The 17,038-nt window shown below is 38.2% G+C and overlaps 2 protein-coding genes across 2 annotated transcripts; both read right to left on the bottom strand.

The window, feature by feature from the left end:
- Positions 1–1,184: 1,184 nt before the first annotated feature.
- LOC149984374 (synaptonemal complex protein 1-like) lies at positions 1,185–5,778 on the bottom strand. Its single transcript, XM_090230540.1, has 18 exons — positions 5,756–5,778; positions 5,082–5,199; positions 4,910–4,980; positions 4,717–4,798; positions 4,101–4,163; positions 3,889–3,951; positions 3,719–3,781; positions 3,519–3,635; positions 3,330–3,440; positions 3,135–3,227; positions 2,954–3,028; positions 2,788–2,865; positions 2,507–2,686; positions 2,300–2,374; positions 2,085–2,153; positions 1,841–1,948; positions 1,548–1,637; positions 1,185–1,352 (listed from the first exon to the last, which is right to left on the bottom strand). Exons 1-18 carry the CDS (start codon positions 5,776–5,778, stop codon positions 1,212–1,214), a joined length of 1,620 nt encoding a protein of 539 aa, XP_090086666.1. The 3' UTR covers positions 1,185–1,211.
- LOC149984375 (synaptonemal complex protein 1-like) lies at positions 5,532–16,667 on the bottom strand. Its single transcript, XM_090230541.1, has 14 exons — positions 16,523–16,667; positions 16,055–16,184; positions 15,878–15,962; positions 15,577–15,620; positions 9,824–9,988; positions 9,637–9,704; positions 9,478–9,551; positions 9,318–9,376; positions 9,110–9,176; positions 8,911–8,984; positions 6,379–6,563; positions 6,211–6,278; positions 5,756–6,052; positions 5,532–5,636 (listed from the first exon to the last, which is right to left on the bottom strand). The coding sequence occupies exons 2-13, from the start codon at positions 16,181–16,183 to the stop codon at positions 5,922–5,924; spliced, it is 1,149 nt and encodes a 382-aa protein (XP_090086667.1). The 5' UTR covers position 16,184; positions 16,523–16,667; the 3' UTR covers positions 5,532–5,636; positions 5,756–5,921.
- Positions 16,668–17,038: the final 371 nt, after the last annotated feature.

A 17,038-nucleotide genomic window follows, 5' to 3' on the forward strand; every position in this document is an offset into this window, starting at 1 on the left:
TTGGTAGCAATATAAATAACAATATGACACCTGCTCGTGGAACATCTCATTATAAAATCATGGACATTAATATGGATTTGGTCCCCCTTTTGCTGCTATATCAGCCTTCACTCTTCTGGGAAGTCTTTCCACTAGATGTCGGAACATTGCTGCAGGGATTTACTTCCATTCAGCCACAAGAGCATGTGAGGCCAGACACTGACGTTGGGCGATTAGGTCTGGCTCACAGTCGGCATTCCAATTTATCCCAAAGGTGTTCAATGGGGTTGAGGTCAGGGCTCTGTGCAGGCCAGTCATGTTCCTCCACACCGATCTTGACAAATCATTTCTGTATGGACCTCGCTTTGTGCACAGGGGCATTGTCCTGCTGAAACTGGAAAGGGCCTTCCCCAAACTGTTGCCACCATGTTGGAAGCACAGACTGGTCTAGAATGTCATTGTATGCTGTAGCATTAAGATTTCCCTTCATTGGAACTAAGGGGCCTAGCCCGAACCATGAAAAACAGCCCCAGACCATTATTCCTCCTCCACCAAACTATGCATTCAGGCAGGTAGCATTCTCCTGGCATCCACCAAACCCAGATTTGTCCATCTGACTGCATTGCGTTTGGTGATCTTAGGCTTGTGTGAGGCTGCTTGGCAATGGAAACCCATTTCATGAAGCTCCCGACGAAAAGTTATTGTGCTGAAGTTGCTTCCAGAGGCAGTTTGTAACTCGGTAGTGAGTGTTGCAAACGAGGACAGGCGATTTTTACGCGCTTCAGCACTCGGCGGTAGCCAAATCCACTCATTTGAAGGGGGTCCACATACATTTGTATATATAGTGTATAGGTTCATTAAAACCACACAAGCAAAAACAATGTTACAAACAAATAAATTAAATTTCATGAAAACATGAACTTATTCATGTTGAATAGAGTCAAAGGAGGCAAGTTTGCTCAAAACAACAAGCATTTGACATATTCTTCCATGAATAATGTGAGTAAGTTGCTAAACAGTAACAACAAAACAATATAACATATACTTGGTTCATTTCAAATTCGTTTGACTTGCATTTGAAATTCCTATTTCGGTCAACAGCTTTCCCAGCATCAGACAACTATAGACATGAATGAACTTGAGAGCAGTGGTATAATGAAAATAGCAGACTGTTTTCAGATTTGTCAGACACACAGAAAACGGTCTATCTTGAAAAGCACAGCACTTGCTTTTTATGCAAAGATCTTTTCAACTGTTTTTTTCTTCTTCTTTTCAGCACCAGTGACAGATGTCCAACCAGCATCCCGCATCCTTTTCATTGCGGCGAGCTTTAAAGTACTCCCAGGTGATTTCTGAATGGCAGGGCTCTGGATCTGAAACATTACAGACTAATACTGACCTGGACATCACAGCATTAACTACTTTTAAGTTACAGACTATATTTTAGAAGTTGCAGAGTATAGACTATACCATACAATATGGTATTTCACAACTTATTTCATAATACAGAGGGTGTACTGCCAAGTAAGTCAAGTATTTGGTGTTAATGTAAGGCTGGCTCATTCTACCTTCCTGAATATGTCCACTTTCTGATTCTGTGCTGCTGGGACACTTGACTGCAGGCGGCTCTTGAATGGATCAGTTGCAACTGCAATGCTCTGCCATTATATGAACCAGAAAGACCCAAGTTAGAAGAAGTGATATGTAAAGCAAAATGATTTCCACAATTAAATGTGCATGTGCACACCATATAGCTTGCATATAAAGTTATGATAATATATCCTGAGTTTGAACAAATCCAATGTTTTAAGTCTATCCAAGTTCGAGCAGTGTGTTCATTAGATCTTGAAGCATTATTTACCAATAAATCATTATGTTCCGAGCTGTCAGACTTGGGGTCAAGCTCCAGGGTGCTCATCCCCCAGGGCACAGACTTCCCAGTGGAGGGAGGAGTTCTGATTCTGTAAGACTGTGGAGAAAATCACTCAATCACTCACAAAGAAAAAGGATGGAGAGAATCCTCTGGGGGAATGGCTCAGTCAATAAATGAAAACACAGTTAATGAATCTTAAACATAAACAAAATCTATCAACATACTCCAATACCTTAATCCGTGGTGTTGCACTAACTATATTGGTGGAGCTCCAAGATGGAGTTCTGAGAGCTTCGGTTTCCTTTGACGCATCAAACATACAGTACCATGTCAGTTCATCTAATCAATTCTACGGTGATCATACAACATACAGATAATTTATTATTGAATAGCCTAACTTATGCATTATTGAATACAACACACAAAATAATCAACCAATTCCAATACCTTAATTCGTGGTGTTGCTGCAACTCTAGTCATGGAGCTCCAAGATGGAGTTTTTGGGGCTTCGTTTTCCATTTCCTTTGACACATCAACACTATCAGTTCATCTAAGGTATTATACAGTGATGATGCACATGGATATAGTGGAGAAACATTTCAGAAAATGTTTGACCCGAACACAATCATTTTTAAGAAGTTCATGATCACTTACATTAATGTTTGGAGTCAATACAACTATTTTCTCTGAGGTTTGGGATGGGGTTACAGAGGCTTTCAGAGTTTTTGTCTTTCTCTGACTTTCCTTTGCCAAACGGAACATAGGCATCTTGGCGGAGGAGTATACTTTGGGGGTTTCAGAACACCTAACTTCTTTGGACTTTGGCTCAGGCAGCTAATTTGTAAATATAAAAATGTAAATGTAAAATAACAATTTTTGTCAGACACTTTTAAACAACACAAACTGTTGTTATGCTCTGATATCTGAATAACTACCTGTTCATCCTGTGTCTCCAGTTGCCTGCTCATTTTCTTTTCTTTTTTCAGGGCTGTAATCTCTTGTAGTAAGCTTTCCTACAACACAACATTACATCATGACTGAGTAAAGAGACAACATTTGTCACTTGACACAGCTTTGTCAGCATGGGACATGACCACTTACCCTCTCGTTCATTTCTTTCTTTAGTTGTTCCTTCAAACGGTCATTCTCAATGTTCTGCTGTGACAGCACCAATTCCTGAGGAAAAATCAGAAAAATATCCAAGAAGCAGAGGTATAACACTACTGAAATGCTCCCAGTTAATCCAATCTCATGTGTATTCCTCTACTATATTGTAGCATACCAGTGATGTTCTATTAGCAGTTGCCTCCATGTCTTTCCTCTTCTTCTCATCAAGCTCTGCATCTTTCTCGTCAACCATTTTGTCATACTGGTTCTGATACCAACAGAGAACTAAATGTTAACAAACACACATGGATAACATTTAAAACAACATGCAAGATGACAGCGGTGGATATTGACCTAAAGATAACTTTACCTTGTGCTTTTCCATCAAGGCAACCATGTCTGCTATCTTGTTCTGACATTTGATTTCAGTATCTTCCTTACTCTTGATGGCATCTGTTGCTGTAAGATGTAGCTTTTTCACCTGCAGGGATCAATATGTGCAGCAAGTATGTTGCCACATCTACCAGAATGTACCATATTATTAACTTCCAATAAGCACCTTTTTCTGAAGCTCTGCCTCAGATGTTGCTTTGGTTTCAAGGTCATCAAGCAAATTTTTACATTCCTCTTCATTTGATCGTTGAACATTTTCTGACTCCTCTTTCAATTTGTTTATCTGTAATGGATGAAAAACCAAGTTGCATCACAACTGAACTACAATTTTGCACTTGTAAATTACCATTTAAAGCCACGCGGTACCTCATTTTCAAGTTCACTGGATTTTGCAGTCTCAATTGCAATTTGTTTCTTCAAAGTTTTGTTCTGAGAACAAACAAGTAAATGAAAAACAGGTTATAGAAAGCTGAACAGTTTATATTATTGTATAATTCATTTGTCATTTTATAATCAATTTTTTTGTCAACACAAACCTCTTTTTGGTATTCGTCCTGGATTTTAGTTTTACTCTCTAATTTTATCTTCAGGTTGGACAGCTATAGAGAAAAATCAAAGTGTTTGATAAGATAATTCAAGAAGATAAGAAGATAAGATAATCTTCAAGAAGATATCTTATCAAGAAGATATCTTCAAGAAGATAAGATAATTCAATAATTCAAAGTGTAGACATGACTTTGATAATCACCTTTGACTCCACTGCTTTCATTTGTTTATCTTTCTTTGAGAGCTCAGCCTGCAGATCTCCACACTACAGACATGAAGTCAAACAGAAAATAGTGAACTTTATTTACTATCACTCATCAGTGTGAATATAGAATAAAACAGACGTGCATTTAGATTTGGACATTTACTCGGCCATATAATATTTTTTAAAAACAGTGTTAAACTGACATCATGTTGAAAGTTCCAATACAGACATTTTATCTCAATATCAAATATTTTTTGGGTAACAATTAAGCACCTTACTGTGATTGTTTTAAATAAAATGGTAAAAAATAAAAATAACTTCTTAGCAAATAGCAATTTCTCAAGCAAGAATTTTGCTAGGACTATCTGGGAGTGGTTTGAGTAGGGAGGGGGAAACTGAAAACTATTATTGTTATTGGCAGAGAGGTTTGGAACACTCTTTCTTATTGGTCTAATAACTAATTTACCACATGGTGATGACATCAGGCAGGTCAAAACTCCATGCAGAAATTTCAGATGGTCATTTCAAACTGCTTTTACACTAAAGGGGCATTATCATAATTTTCACAATTTTACAATATTATTCCAACCTCATAGACAGTTGATTTGCTTACACTTTCTTCAAGTTTCTTCTGCAGATTCTCAGTGTCTTGGCCTTGCTCTTCAACTTTGGCATTTAAGGATTTCAATTCCTCTCTACAGGAAAAAGGCGAATGATTTTGAAGAAAAAAAACGAATGTTGCTGCATGCAGCATTGTATAATGACTATCATTACTAAAGATTTATAAACAATTAACTCTAACTGACTGTAATTGGTGGTTTTCTTCTTGGAGTCTTTCAATTTCCTTCTTCATCTTCATCTCTTTTGCCTCACTCTCCTGAATGACAAGAATATTCCCATTACAACACAAGAATGAATTATCAGCAAACTGCTCCATTATTCTATACAGACAGCATCACATGTTCAATTCATACAGACCTTAAGTTGTGCTACCAGAATGTTTGCCTCTGAGGATTCATTCTGAATCTGCTCCAGAATAGTCTTCTTCTCAAGCTGCAGTTGATTGAAACTTGCTAATAGCTCCTTATACTTCACCCTGGAGAATAATTCACATTCAGCATTTACAGAGACGTGGAGGAAAACTATCCCTCAGGTTATTGAATACTTTATACTTGAACATCCAAGGACTCACTCATGCTGTACAATGTCTGTCTTTAGATTCTCTTTCTCCTTGATGGATTTTTCATCTCTTCTCATTGCAGCAGATAACTGCCCCTCAATCTCTTTTATTTTCCTCTGTGGGATACAACATATTAACAATTTCTTTCCTGGACTCATCTATGTACATACAGGTGTCAAACAAAACATGTAAACACAAATATGCATTGCCAATATTGTGCAAGGAAAATATAATTAATAGAATGAAACCTCAGTCATATTGGCTTTTTCTTTCAAGTCGTTTTGCATCGTTTCAGCATTTCCAAGAGCCTTTTCCAGTAAAATGTTTTCAACAGACATGGTTTCCACTTTATTCTAGAAGGGTACAACATATTCCAATATTAAAAGATAATAAGATTTATGCAAACAATATCCTTCTGAATAAGTAGCACTATAAATGTATCTACACAACAATCATCTGAACATCATCTCACCTTAACTTGGTGAATTTCAGCATGTTTCCCCTCAAGCTCTGTGGTGAGTTCTGATGTTCTGGCCTCCACAACTTGAATTGTTTCCTCTAGTGACTGTATGGATTTATTTTTGACATCCTAAAAGGTAAGAGTAAAATAATTGCTCTTTCATTAACCTCACCATGGACTAGACATGACAGTTATGAGGGAAGTGCCAATTTGAGTTCACAAAACATAGGGGACATATAATCTTTACCAATTCATCTTCAAGGATTTGTAGCTGTCTGTCTTTCTTTTCTTTCTGTTCTTTGATCTCTCCTAGAAAACAAAACTTATATTAAATCTCTGGTTGCATACAAGCTAAAAACAAATGTCAATGTTCAAAAAAATAATGCAATTGTAACACGAAAGGGTGTGTGATACACTTTTTTTTTAGCACAGTCGCAAGTACGAGGCGAAGCCGAGCAATACTTTACCTAATTCAAGGTTTTTCCTGTCAAGTTCCTCTGTGACTGCCGTAAGCTTCAGTTCAAGTTCTTTTGCCCTGAGAAACAAGTTAACATTCAAAGTAATATAAGAATCTTGATTACCATTTTGGGGTTCACCAAACAGGGGATAAAATAGTACCTCTATTAATTTCCCACCTCTGTATCTCAACTGTTAATGATGTCTGAAATTCCTGGGCTGTGGCCTGAATCTGTACAAGCTTGTCTGCTTGTTGATCTTTTATTTTGTTGAGCTCTTCCAAGCTTGAGTCTTTCTTGGCAATAACCTTTGCATTCTCCTCTTTGTTGCTCTCTAATGCTGTAGCAATAGCTTTTCTACTTTCCTATAGAGATTTAAAGTAACAATGCACATTTTCCATTGTCCCATTATGTACTGTCCACAGCCACATGAAGATATATAACAACTTAGAATGTAAAATGACAAACATATGCCTCCTTGGATTATACATGATGAACTGCATAACTTGCGTTTTAAATATACTTTTTAATAGCATATTGGAGTATAAAACAACATACTAACCTCACATTCTTCATTGAGCTGTTCTGCATTTTGCAGACTTTCTAACAGAGATTCTTGTTCTTGTTTGGAACGTTGAAGGGCTTCCTGGTGTTGTTCTGTCAAAGGAAATAAGATGTTATGTTCTTGTCGTAAAATATGATATTATACAGGAGTAAGGAAGTTTCACTTCCAGTAAAATGCATGAAATGGATTTAAAAGTTCACCAAGACCTATTCGAATGGAATTCATTTTACTGAGCGTAATGTAATTGTGTACAAGAACAAAACACCACATCTGTAATTTTAGTCCTGAATCTGCCATGGCAGGAGAGTAACAATTCCAGCCAGAATAACCAAGGTCCTCTGATATTACGACTCTTGTTCTTATCGACATCACTGTGTTTTCCGTGACATTAGAGTTTGACAGGTATTGCTTGCAGTTTGAGCAAGAAAACATAGAACTGATTTGATCAATTGAAGCTTAAAACAAAGTGCTGCACATCAAATATGTGGACACCCGCACGTCAAACACCACATTCCAAAATCATGGGCATTAATATGTAGCTGATCCCACCCTTTGCTGCTATAAAAGCCTCTACTTTTCTGGGAAGGCTTTCTACTAGTGGTTGGAACATTGCTGCAGGGACTTGCTTCCATTCAGCCACAAGAGTAAGTGAGGTTGGGCAATTAGGCCTGGCTCGCATTCGGCGTTCCAATGCATCCCAAAGTTGCTCAATGGGGTTGAAGTCAAGGCTCTGTGCAGGCCAGTCAAGTTCTTCCACACCGATCTCAACAAACCATTTCTGTATGGACCTCGCTTTGTGAACGGGGGAGGGGGGGTAAAGGTGCCCACATACTTTTGTATACAGTGTATATTTCATTTAACTGCCTTTATCAACTTTCAAAGTGAATACTTTTGTTTATACCTTTTGTGCCAGTGAACTGAAGTTGAACATTGTCAAATGCATCAGTTTAATTAAGCCTAAATACGCAATAAAAAAGTATTGCAGTTATAAGCTTATTAAAAGGGGCAATCTGCATTTGCTACATCCATTTTGAGATTTGTGAATTATTGATATGTAGCCATTGATTCTTGAAGAATATAATTTATAAATGACTCATGAGCTTAGTTCTACTGTCGTACCACATCAAAAACAAAAATATAAGCTTGTTTTACTTTGTTTGTAAAGAATGTAAATGTAAACAAACACTACATAGCCTAAAAACATGATTACAACTATAATGTTGATATCATGGATGCCCAGACTAAGCATCCATTGTTCTGTCTATGGATTTGAGAGTGGTTACACTTCTTCAACCCCATCCCTAAGCTTTTTTACCAAAACAGGGGCGGGAGAAGGCATTGTTAGTGTTTCAACTGCTGATTGTCTCTTTAAAGAAACCCTGGCTGTTGATGTAGTAGGCAGTAGATCAATAGAACACAAAGCATCCCCGATCCACTGAGGTTAACTTTGTTGGACATGGCAAGTTCACTTTCTCATCCATAAACGCATCTCAAGTGCAAATAGGTCTACTGTTCAGCAACTCATATCAGCAGGATGCGGGGCATTTTTATTAGGAGGAACTTTTACCGTGGATCTCTAAAATAATGATTTTGATCACACTTCCTCAATTTAAATATTATGAGGGCACCTACACATGTTGGCAGCCAAGCACAAGTTATCAATGTAGCCTACTATCTTGACATGACCTTTAAATATTTTCACACCTTGAATGAAGAAAAAAAAAGAATTATAGGAGGCTGTTTGGAAAAACATCCTACGCAAATCATCCTCTGGAATAATGCACATGCTGGGGTAATTACATAATCAACGTCTCTAGTAATACTAGTCCTGTCCAAATAGGGCTTAAGACCTAGGCCTAATCAATGAACAAAAAGTGCCCATCTTACGTGCTGCCTGTTGTAACCGTTTGCAACTCTCTCGGGTTTCATGGAGGTTGAGCAGGATTGCCTGAAGTTCTTTTTCTTTGTCCTTCATTTTCATCTGAAGTATCACAACCTGTAAGAGACATTTTCAGTTTCCATAGTCTACATACACAACGCCAAATACTGTTCATATTGTTTGTGACAACAATAGGTTACCGAAAATGTGTTTTAAAAACCACTCAGAGAGGGTGTCCATTACTCTACTCATGTTCAGTCAGACCAACCTCTTCTTCTTTCATACTGAATTCTTTCTCAAACTTCTCCTTTAAAACGGCAAATTCTTCCAAATCCTCTTTAACTGTAAAATATTCACATCATTGGCGTTATTGTTCTCTTTTTATATACTGTGTAAAGTGCCGAGTGTTATGTTCACAACAACACAATACAAGTGCATTGATGATGATATATTTCAAGTATATATACCTTTCAGCATTTCAAGGCGGTCAGTTTCTGCTTGAATACGTAGGCTTTCAAAGGCAGCATTCATCCTCTATAACAATGAATAAAAATGTTTTAACAAATATTCTTCTTCACTAGCATCATATAACTGACGCCATACATGGTGTATTAATGAAGATAACAAATCAATTATGTTATTTTAATCAAAAGAACAGAAAATTATAATATTTACCTGAATAGTTTCACTGTTTTCCATGAACAAGTGATGGGTTTCCTCTCTTTCAGATTCAACTAAGAGAACATAGGACAACGTAGACCACAAAATGTCATCATTTCGCATTCAGGCAACTAGTATGTACACTTAGGCTGAGTAGTCGGCATGTTTTACTCACATAGATGAATTTTCTCAGCTGATCTTTCAAACGTATCCTTTAGTATATTACATAGGTTCCGTGTTGCATTGTTTCTGTTGGAAAAATAAACATTACAGAAAAAAACAGAATGATGATACAATCTATAGTGACAGTATCATGTTATAATCAAATACATACTTGTTCTGTAGATCATCATTCTCACTGATCTGATCCTCTAGTTTTATGCTGAGGCTTTCATTTCCGAACTAAAACATAAAGAAAAGGAAAAATAGGATATATAATAATAATACTTTTTTTTTAAAGGACTTTAGCATTTTTACTCTGTCTTTTCAATAGGCACATTTGTACATTTACAGGTACATACCTGCAATTCCTGAATGGCTTTACGTTGGGTTTCAATTGTTCTTTTGTTTTCTTGCAGCTTCCTGTCTTTTTGCACTGCCTCTGAGTCCACTTTGACTTTCCAATACTTTACTTTCTGAACTTCTTCAAACAGTTTTGAATACAGCTGACTGGGTTTGCAATTGGTCTAAGAAGATTTAGAAAACACATGTCAGAACTCTACAGCATAATCTATGCATAATCACATCAGCGGAGGCTGGTGGGATAAGCTATAGGAGGACAGGCTCATTGTAATGGCTGGAATGGAATCAATGGAACAGCGTCAAACATGTGGTTTCCATATGTTTGATACGTTCCATTTATTCCATTCCAGTCTTTACAATGAGCCCGTCCTCCTATAGCTATTTCCTCCAGTCTCCTCTGAATCACAGCCTATTATGTAAAACTAATGCTCCTGAGAATTGAGATAAAGGCTAATTTGCTCACATGCGACTAATCTCGGTTAACCCAGAACTAAAGTCTTGCGTAATTGATCAGATGCTCGATTAAGTTCTGGGTAAAGAAGTGTTGAGAGAACGAGGAGCTCTACCCTCTCTCTTTGCAAGTTACGGGTAAGTCTATGGGTCAAATGTCCCCTCCCCTTCCGAAATTCGACACACCACACCAAATCTTGATTTTTCCAAATAACCGGTGACAAAAAACCCAAGGACCGGAAATAATGCTGCTCACCATCTCCCGCAACCAGTTGTATCATGACAGACCTACGGTACCATTTATGTTTCTGTAGTCTGTCCACCAGAGATCAACACTCAACTAATATTGGCTTGCTGGTGAGTTGTACAATGTGTTATCTATCTAGGCCAGTGGTACGCAAACTCTTTCAGAAGGGACCCCATATCTTTAGCCAGAATTTCTGGTGATCCCATCCCTCCCCAAATCTGATGACACAACCTTAAAATCAGTCAATTTCAATGTTTACATCAACAAACAACCTTAAATTCATTAAATGTTCATATTTCTTATCAATGTATCTTTCCCAAAAAATGTTTGTATGTTGTCCCATACAATAATTTGTACTCATTTTTTGTTCCTCCCAAAATTATTATTATTATTTTAATTGGGGGGACCCTACTCCAATTCCCCCATGACTCTGACTTCGAATACCTCTGATCTAGGCTTCCAGTGCATTCAGAAAGTATTCAGACCCCTTGGCTTTTTCCACATTTTGTTACCTTACAGCCTTATTCTAAAATGTATTTTTATTCTTATTCCCTCATCTATCTACACACGATACCCCATTATGACAAAGCAAAAACAGGTTTGTAGAAATGTTTGCAAATGTATTAAAAATGCAAATCTGTACATAAGTATTCAGACCCTTTACTTTGTTGAAGCATCTTTGGCAACGATTACTGCTTAGCGTCTTCGTGGGTATGACTCTACAAGCTTGGCACACCTGTATTTGGGGAGTTCCTCCAATTCTTCTCTGCAGATAATCTCAAGATTGGTCAGGTTGGATGGGGAGCGTCGCTGCACAGGTATTTTCAGGTCTCTCCAGAAATGTTTGAATGGGTTCAAGTCCGCGCTCTGGCTGGGCCACTCAAGGACATTCAGAGACTTGTCCCAAAGCCACTCATGAGTTGTCTTGGCCGTGTGTTTAGGGTTATTGTCCTGTTGGAAGGTGAACCTTCGCCCCAGTCTGAGGTCCTGAGCGCTCTGGAGCAGGTTTTCATCATGGATCTCTCTGTACATTGCTCTGTTCATCTTTCCCTTGATCCTGACTAGTCTCCCAGTCCCTGCCCCTGAAAAACATTGCCACAGCATGATGCTGCAACCACCATGCTTCACCGTAGGGATGGTGCCAGGTTCCCTCCAGACGTGACGCTTGGCATTGAGGCCAAAACATTTAATCTTGGCTTCATCAGACCAGATAATCTTGTTTCTCAAGGTCTGAAAGTTCTTCAGGCGCATTTTGGAAAACTCCAAGTGGGCCATCATGTGCCTTTTACTGAGGAGTGACTTCCGTCTGGCCACTCTACCATAAAGGCCTGATCGGTGGAGTGCTGCAGAGATGGTTGTCCTTCTGGAAGGTTCTCCTATCAACACAGAGGAACTCTAGAGCTCTGTCAGAGTGACCATCGGGTTCTTGGTCACCTCCCTGATCAATGCCCTTCTCCCCCGATTGCTCAGTTTGGTTGGGCGCCCAGCTCTGGGAAGAGTCTTGGTTGTTCCAAATGTCTTCCATTTAAGAATGATGGAGGCCACTGTGTTCTTGGGGACCTTCAATGCTGCAGAAATGTTTTGGTCCCTTCCCCAGATCTGTGCCTCGACACAATCCTGTCTCGGAGCTCTATGGACAATTCCTTTGACCTCATGGTATGGTTTTTGTTCTGACATGCACTGTCAACTGTGGGACCTTATATAGACAGGTGTGTGCCTTTCAAAATCATGTCCAATCAATTGAATTTACCACATCTGGAGTCCAATCAAGTTGTAGAAACATCTCAAGGATGATCAATGTAAACAGGATGCACCTGATCTCAATTTCGAGTCTCATAGCAAAGGTTCTTAATACTTATGTAAATAAGGTATTTCAGTTTTGAATTCTTAATAAATTTGCAAAAAAATATAAAAACCTGTTTTCGCTTTGTCATTTTGCGGTATTGTGTGGAGATTGATGAGGAAAACGTTATTTAATACATCGCTGCAGCTGTACATAGTCTATCGGTAAATAGCCCACCCATTTTTACCTACCTCATCCCCATACTGTTTTATTTATTTACTTTTCTGCTCTTTTGCACACCAATATCTCTACCTGTACATGACCATCTGATAATTTATCACTCCAGTGTTAATCTGCAAAATTGTAATTATTCGCCCACCTCCTCATGCCTTTTGCACACAATGTATATAGACTCTCTTTTTTTTCTACTGTGTTATTGACTTGTTAATTGTTTACTCCATGTGTAACTCTGTGTTGTCTGTTCACACTGCTATGCTTTATCTTGGCCAGGGCGCAGTTGCAAATGAGAACTTGTTCTCAACTAGCCTACCTGGTTAAATAAAGGTGAAATAAAAAAAATAAAAAAATAAAGGCTGTAACGTAACAAAATGTGGAAAAGTGGAAGGGGTCTGAATGCTTTCCGAATGCACTGTATATTGTGTAGAGGTCGACCGATTAATCTGAATGGCCGGTTAATTAGGGCCAATTTCAAGTTTTCATAACAATCGGAAATTTGTCATTTTGGACGCTGATTTGGCAAATTGTTTTTTTTTACACCTTTATTCAATCTTTATTTAACTAGGCAAGTCAGTTAAGAACACATTCTTATTTTCAATGACGGCCTAGGAACGATGGGTTAACTGCCTTGTTCAGGGGCAGAACGACAGATTTTTACCTTGTCAGCTCAGGGATTCAATCTTGCGACCTTACGGTTAACTAGTCCAACACTCTAACCACCTGCCTCACGAGGAGCCCGCCTGTTACGCGAATGCAGTAAGAAGCCAAGGTAAGTTGCTAGCTAGCATTAAACTTTATCAATCATAATCACTAGTTATAACTACACATGGTTGATGATATTACTAGTTCATCTAGCATATCCTGCGTTGCATATAATCGATACAGTGCACATTCGCGAAAAAGGACTGTCATTGCTCCAACGTGTACCTAACCATAAACACCAATGCCTTTCTTAAAATCAATACACAGATGTATATATTTTTAAACCTCCATATTTAGCTAAAATAAATCCAGGTTAGCAGGCAATATTAACCAGGTGAAATTGTGTCACTTCTCTTGCGTTCATTGCACGCAGTCACCCTGACTGCGTGCAATGAACGCAAGAGAAGTGACACAATATGCAACAGTTTGGGCTGCCTGACTCATTGCGAACTAATTTGCCAGAATTTTACGTAATTATGACATAATATTGAAGGTTGTGCAATGTAACAGGAATATTTAGACTGATGGATGCCACCCGTTAAGATAAAATACGGAACGGTTCCATATTTCACTGAAAGAATAAACGTCTTGTTTTCGAGATGATAGTGTAACGGCAGATTTCCTCTTCGTCTGAAGAGGAGTAAGGATCGGACCAAGATGCAGCGTGGTAGGTGTCCCTAACTTTAATCAAAGAAAGCGTGAAGAAACGAAACCCGAAACGGTACCGTGTGGCGACAAACACTGACATGGAAACAAACACCCACAAACCAACAGTGAAACCCAGGCTACCTAAGTATGATTCTCAATCAGAGACAACTAACGACACCTGCCTCTGATTGAGAACCATACTAGGCCGAAACAGAAACCAAACATAGACTGCCCACCCCAACTCACGCCCTGATCATACTAAATAAAGACAAAACAAAGGAAATAAAGGTCAGAACGTAACAGATAGTTTCCAGATTTGACCATATTAATGACCTACGGCTCGTATTTCTGTGTGTTATTATATTATAATTAAGTCTATGATTTGATAGAGCAGTCTGACTGAGTGATGGTAGGCACCAACAGGCTCACAAGCATTCATTCAAACAGCACTTTTGTGCGTTTTTCCAGCAGCTCTGCTGATCATGACTTCAAGCCTATCAACTCCCGAGATTAGGCTGGTGTAACAATGTGATGTGAAATGGTTAGCGGGGTGCGCGCTAATAGCGTTTCAAACGTCACTCGCTCTGAGACTTGGGAGTAGTTGTTCCCCTTGCTCTGCATGAGTAACACTGCTTCGAGGGTGGCTGTTGTCGTTGTGTTCCTGGTTTGAGCCCAGGTAGGAGCGAGGAGAGGTACGGAAGCTATACTGTTACACTGGCAATTCTAAAGTGCCTATAAGAACATCCAAAGGTATATGAAATACAAAATGGTATAGAGAAATAGTCCTATAATTCCTATAATAACTACAACCTAAAACTTCTTACCTGGGAATATTGAAGACTCATGTTAGAAGGAACAACCAGCTTTCATATGTTCTCATGTTCTGAGCAAGGAACTTAAACGTTAGCTTTCGTACATGGCACATTTTGCCTAGCTAACATCGCCAGCATAGTAGCCTAGTGGTTAGAGCGTTGGACTAGTAACCGGAAGGTTGCGAGTTCAAACCCCCGAGCTGACAAGGTACAAATCTGTCGTTCTGCTCCTGAACAGGCCGTTAACCCACTGTTCCCAGGCCATCATTGAAAATAAGAATTTGTTCTTAACTGACTTGCCTGGTTAAATAAAGGAAAAATAAAATAAAAAAACATTTTGCACTTTTACTTTCTTCTCCAACACTTTGTTTTTGCATTATTTAAACCAAATTTAACATGTTTCATTATTTATTTGAGGCTAAATTGATATTATTGATGTATTATATTAAGTTTTAAAAAGTGTTCATTCAGTATTCTTGTAATTGTCATTATTACAAATACATTATAAAAATCGACCTATTAATCGGTATCGGCTTTTTTGGTCCTCCAATAATCGGTATCGGCGTTGAAAAATCATACTCGGTCAACCTCTAATATTGTGGCGTGCTAAAGTTGATGTGACCACGGCTTTTCAGAAATTAATGTTTGGAACACCCCAAGTTGTTTTCTAAAGACCCACTCTTGTTGATACTCATTGGTGTAATATAAACAGGTGAATGTATAGGGAAACTTCAGGAATCAAGGGGCTTGGCAAAGCAAACATCCCCCTCTGCTCTCTATAGCAGTTTTATTCCCCCACGTCCCACCAGCTCCAAGTCACATCACATACCATTATGTTTTCATCTGTGTTCACACCAAACTAAGTTTACTTACTTCTTCATTTTCCATTGGTGGCACAACTTTCATCTTGAATACATCTTTTGGGGGAGAGAAAATCTATGAGAAAATAATTCTAACTCGAGATGCATGTGCAACTCATGATTCAGAATATATACATTTTGCACAAAACTGTAGGGACCGGTTTAGCCTATCCCTATTTCCTTGACTAAAAAACACCTTCAATGCAGTATCTGGGTTTGACAAACCAGCCCTAAATGTAAAAAAAAAAAGGGATTTCTGAAATTAAAGTTCCATATGAATTTGTACAAGTATAATGCATATGGTAATAAAATACCTGATCTGGTGGGTTTTGTTGGCACAACCATATTCATAGAGGGAAACGGTATGTTTGATTCTTTGTCCAAACATTTATTATAACCCTAAGAATTGAAGTAGCACATCAGTGTAAAGTCATTCATATTGACAAAATACCAAACAATTTTAATTCAAACAAAACATAAAGCTGAGGTACCTGCTGCAAAGTTTGCATGAAACATCCCCCATCCTCCACTATTTCTTGTGGTTTGACGGTAGAAACCTGTCCTGGGATTGGGTTGACTCTAGGAGGCACCAACAGCTTGAAGTTGAATCCTCTCTCCATCCTGAAAACGAAATGGTAACGTTAATGTTAGCTAGCTATAGTAGCTAATTGACAACAATACGCTATTGACATTTAGTAAAGTAGCAAGCATGGGGCTTTGGCAATTTTTTTGTTCATAAAACCTTAGTTAGCAAACTGAAATTTCGTCAAAACAGCAAACATCTAGCTAATTTTAGCTAGCTAACGTTACTGTTACTGCTATGCTGGCAACGTTAGCTGACGTTACTAGAAAAATAAATGTTGCGGTCGGAGACTGGCCACATTTACAAGAAAACGAAATATATTTCCCTAATATATTACGCGAATTAATATCTAGCTAATTGTGAATTATTTGCTTACGTTAGCTAATAGCACGGTACTTGGAGGTGAAAAAGACAGCCAACGGTTTTTGAGTTGAAATTCAACGGCTGAGTTCAGCTGGAGGCACGCGCAGATCTCATTTAAAGGGGCGCGTGGAAGGCGATGATTTCGTCACTTTCCAAACCTAAAACACAAACGACGTTTAAACTTTATTCCATCCTAAACGACATTTTTAAATATCTAAAATATCTATATTTTTTTGTGAGCGTGTGAGGAATGTAGCTATCAAACGGATACATTTGAAGAAATAGAAAGTTGCATTATACCAGTAATTTATATGTATTTTATGGAAACATTGTAGACTAAGTTAGCCAATTAATTCAAGCAGTTATTTTATACTTTGGCCACAGTAAATAACTGATCCAAAATAAATGACAGTATGTGTTCAGTTGTTTTATTTGTTTGTCATTGCATTTTCTTCATCTTGAATATACAAACATTAAGAACATCAGCTCTTTCCATCACAGACGGACCAGGTGTGATGTTATTTGTTAA

Source organism: Oncorhynchus mykiss, chromosome 3 (assembly GCF_057628025.1).
Source record: "Oncorhynchus mykiss isolate SJ-2025 chromosome 3, ASM5762802v1, whole genome shotgun sequence".
NCBI lineage: Eukaryota > Metazoa > Chordata > Actinopteri > Salmoniformes > Salmonidae > Oncorhynchus > Oncorhynchus mykiss.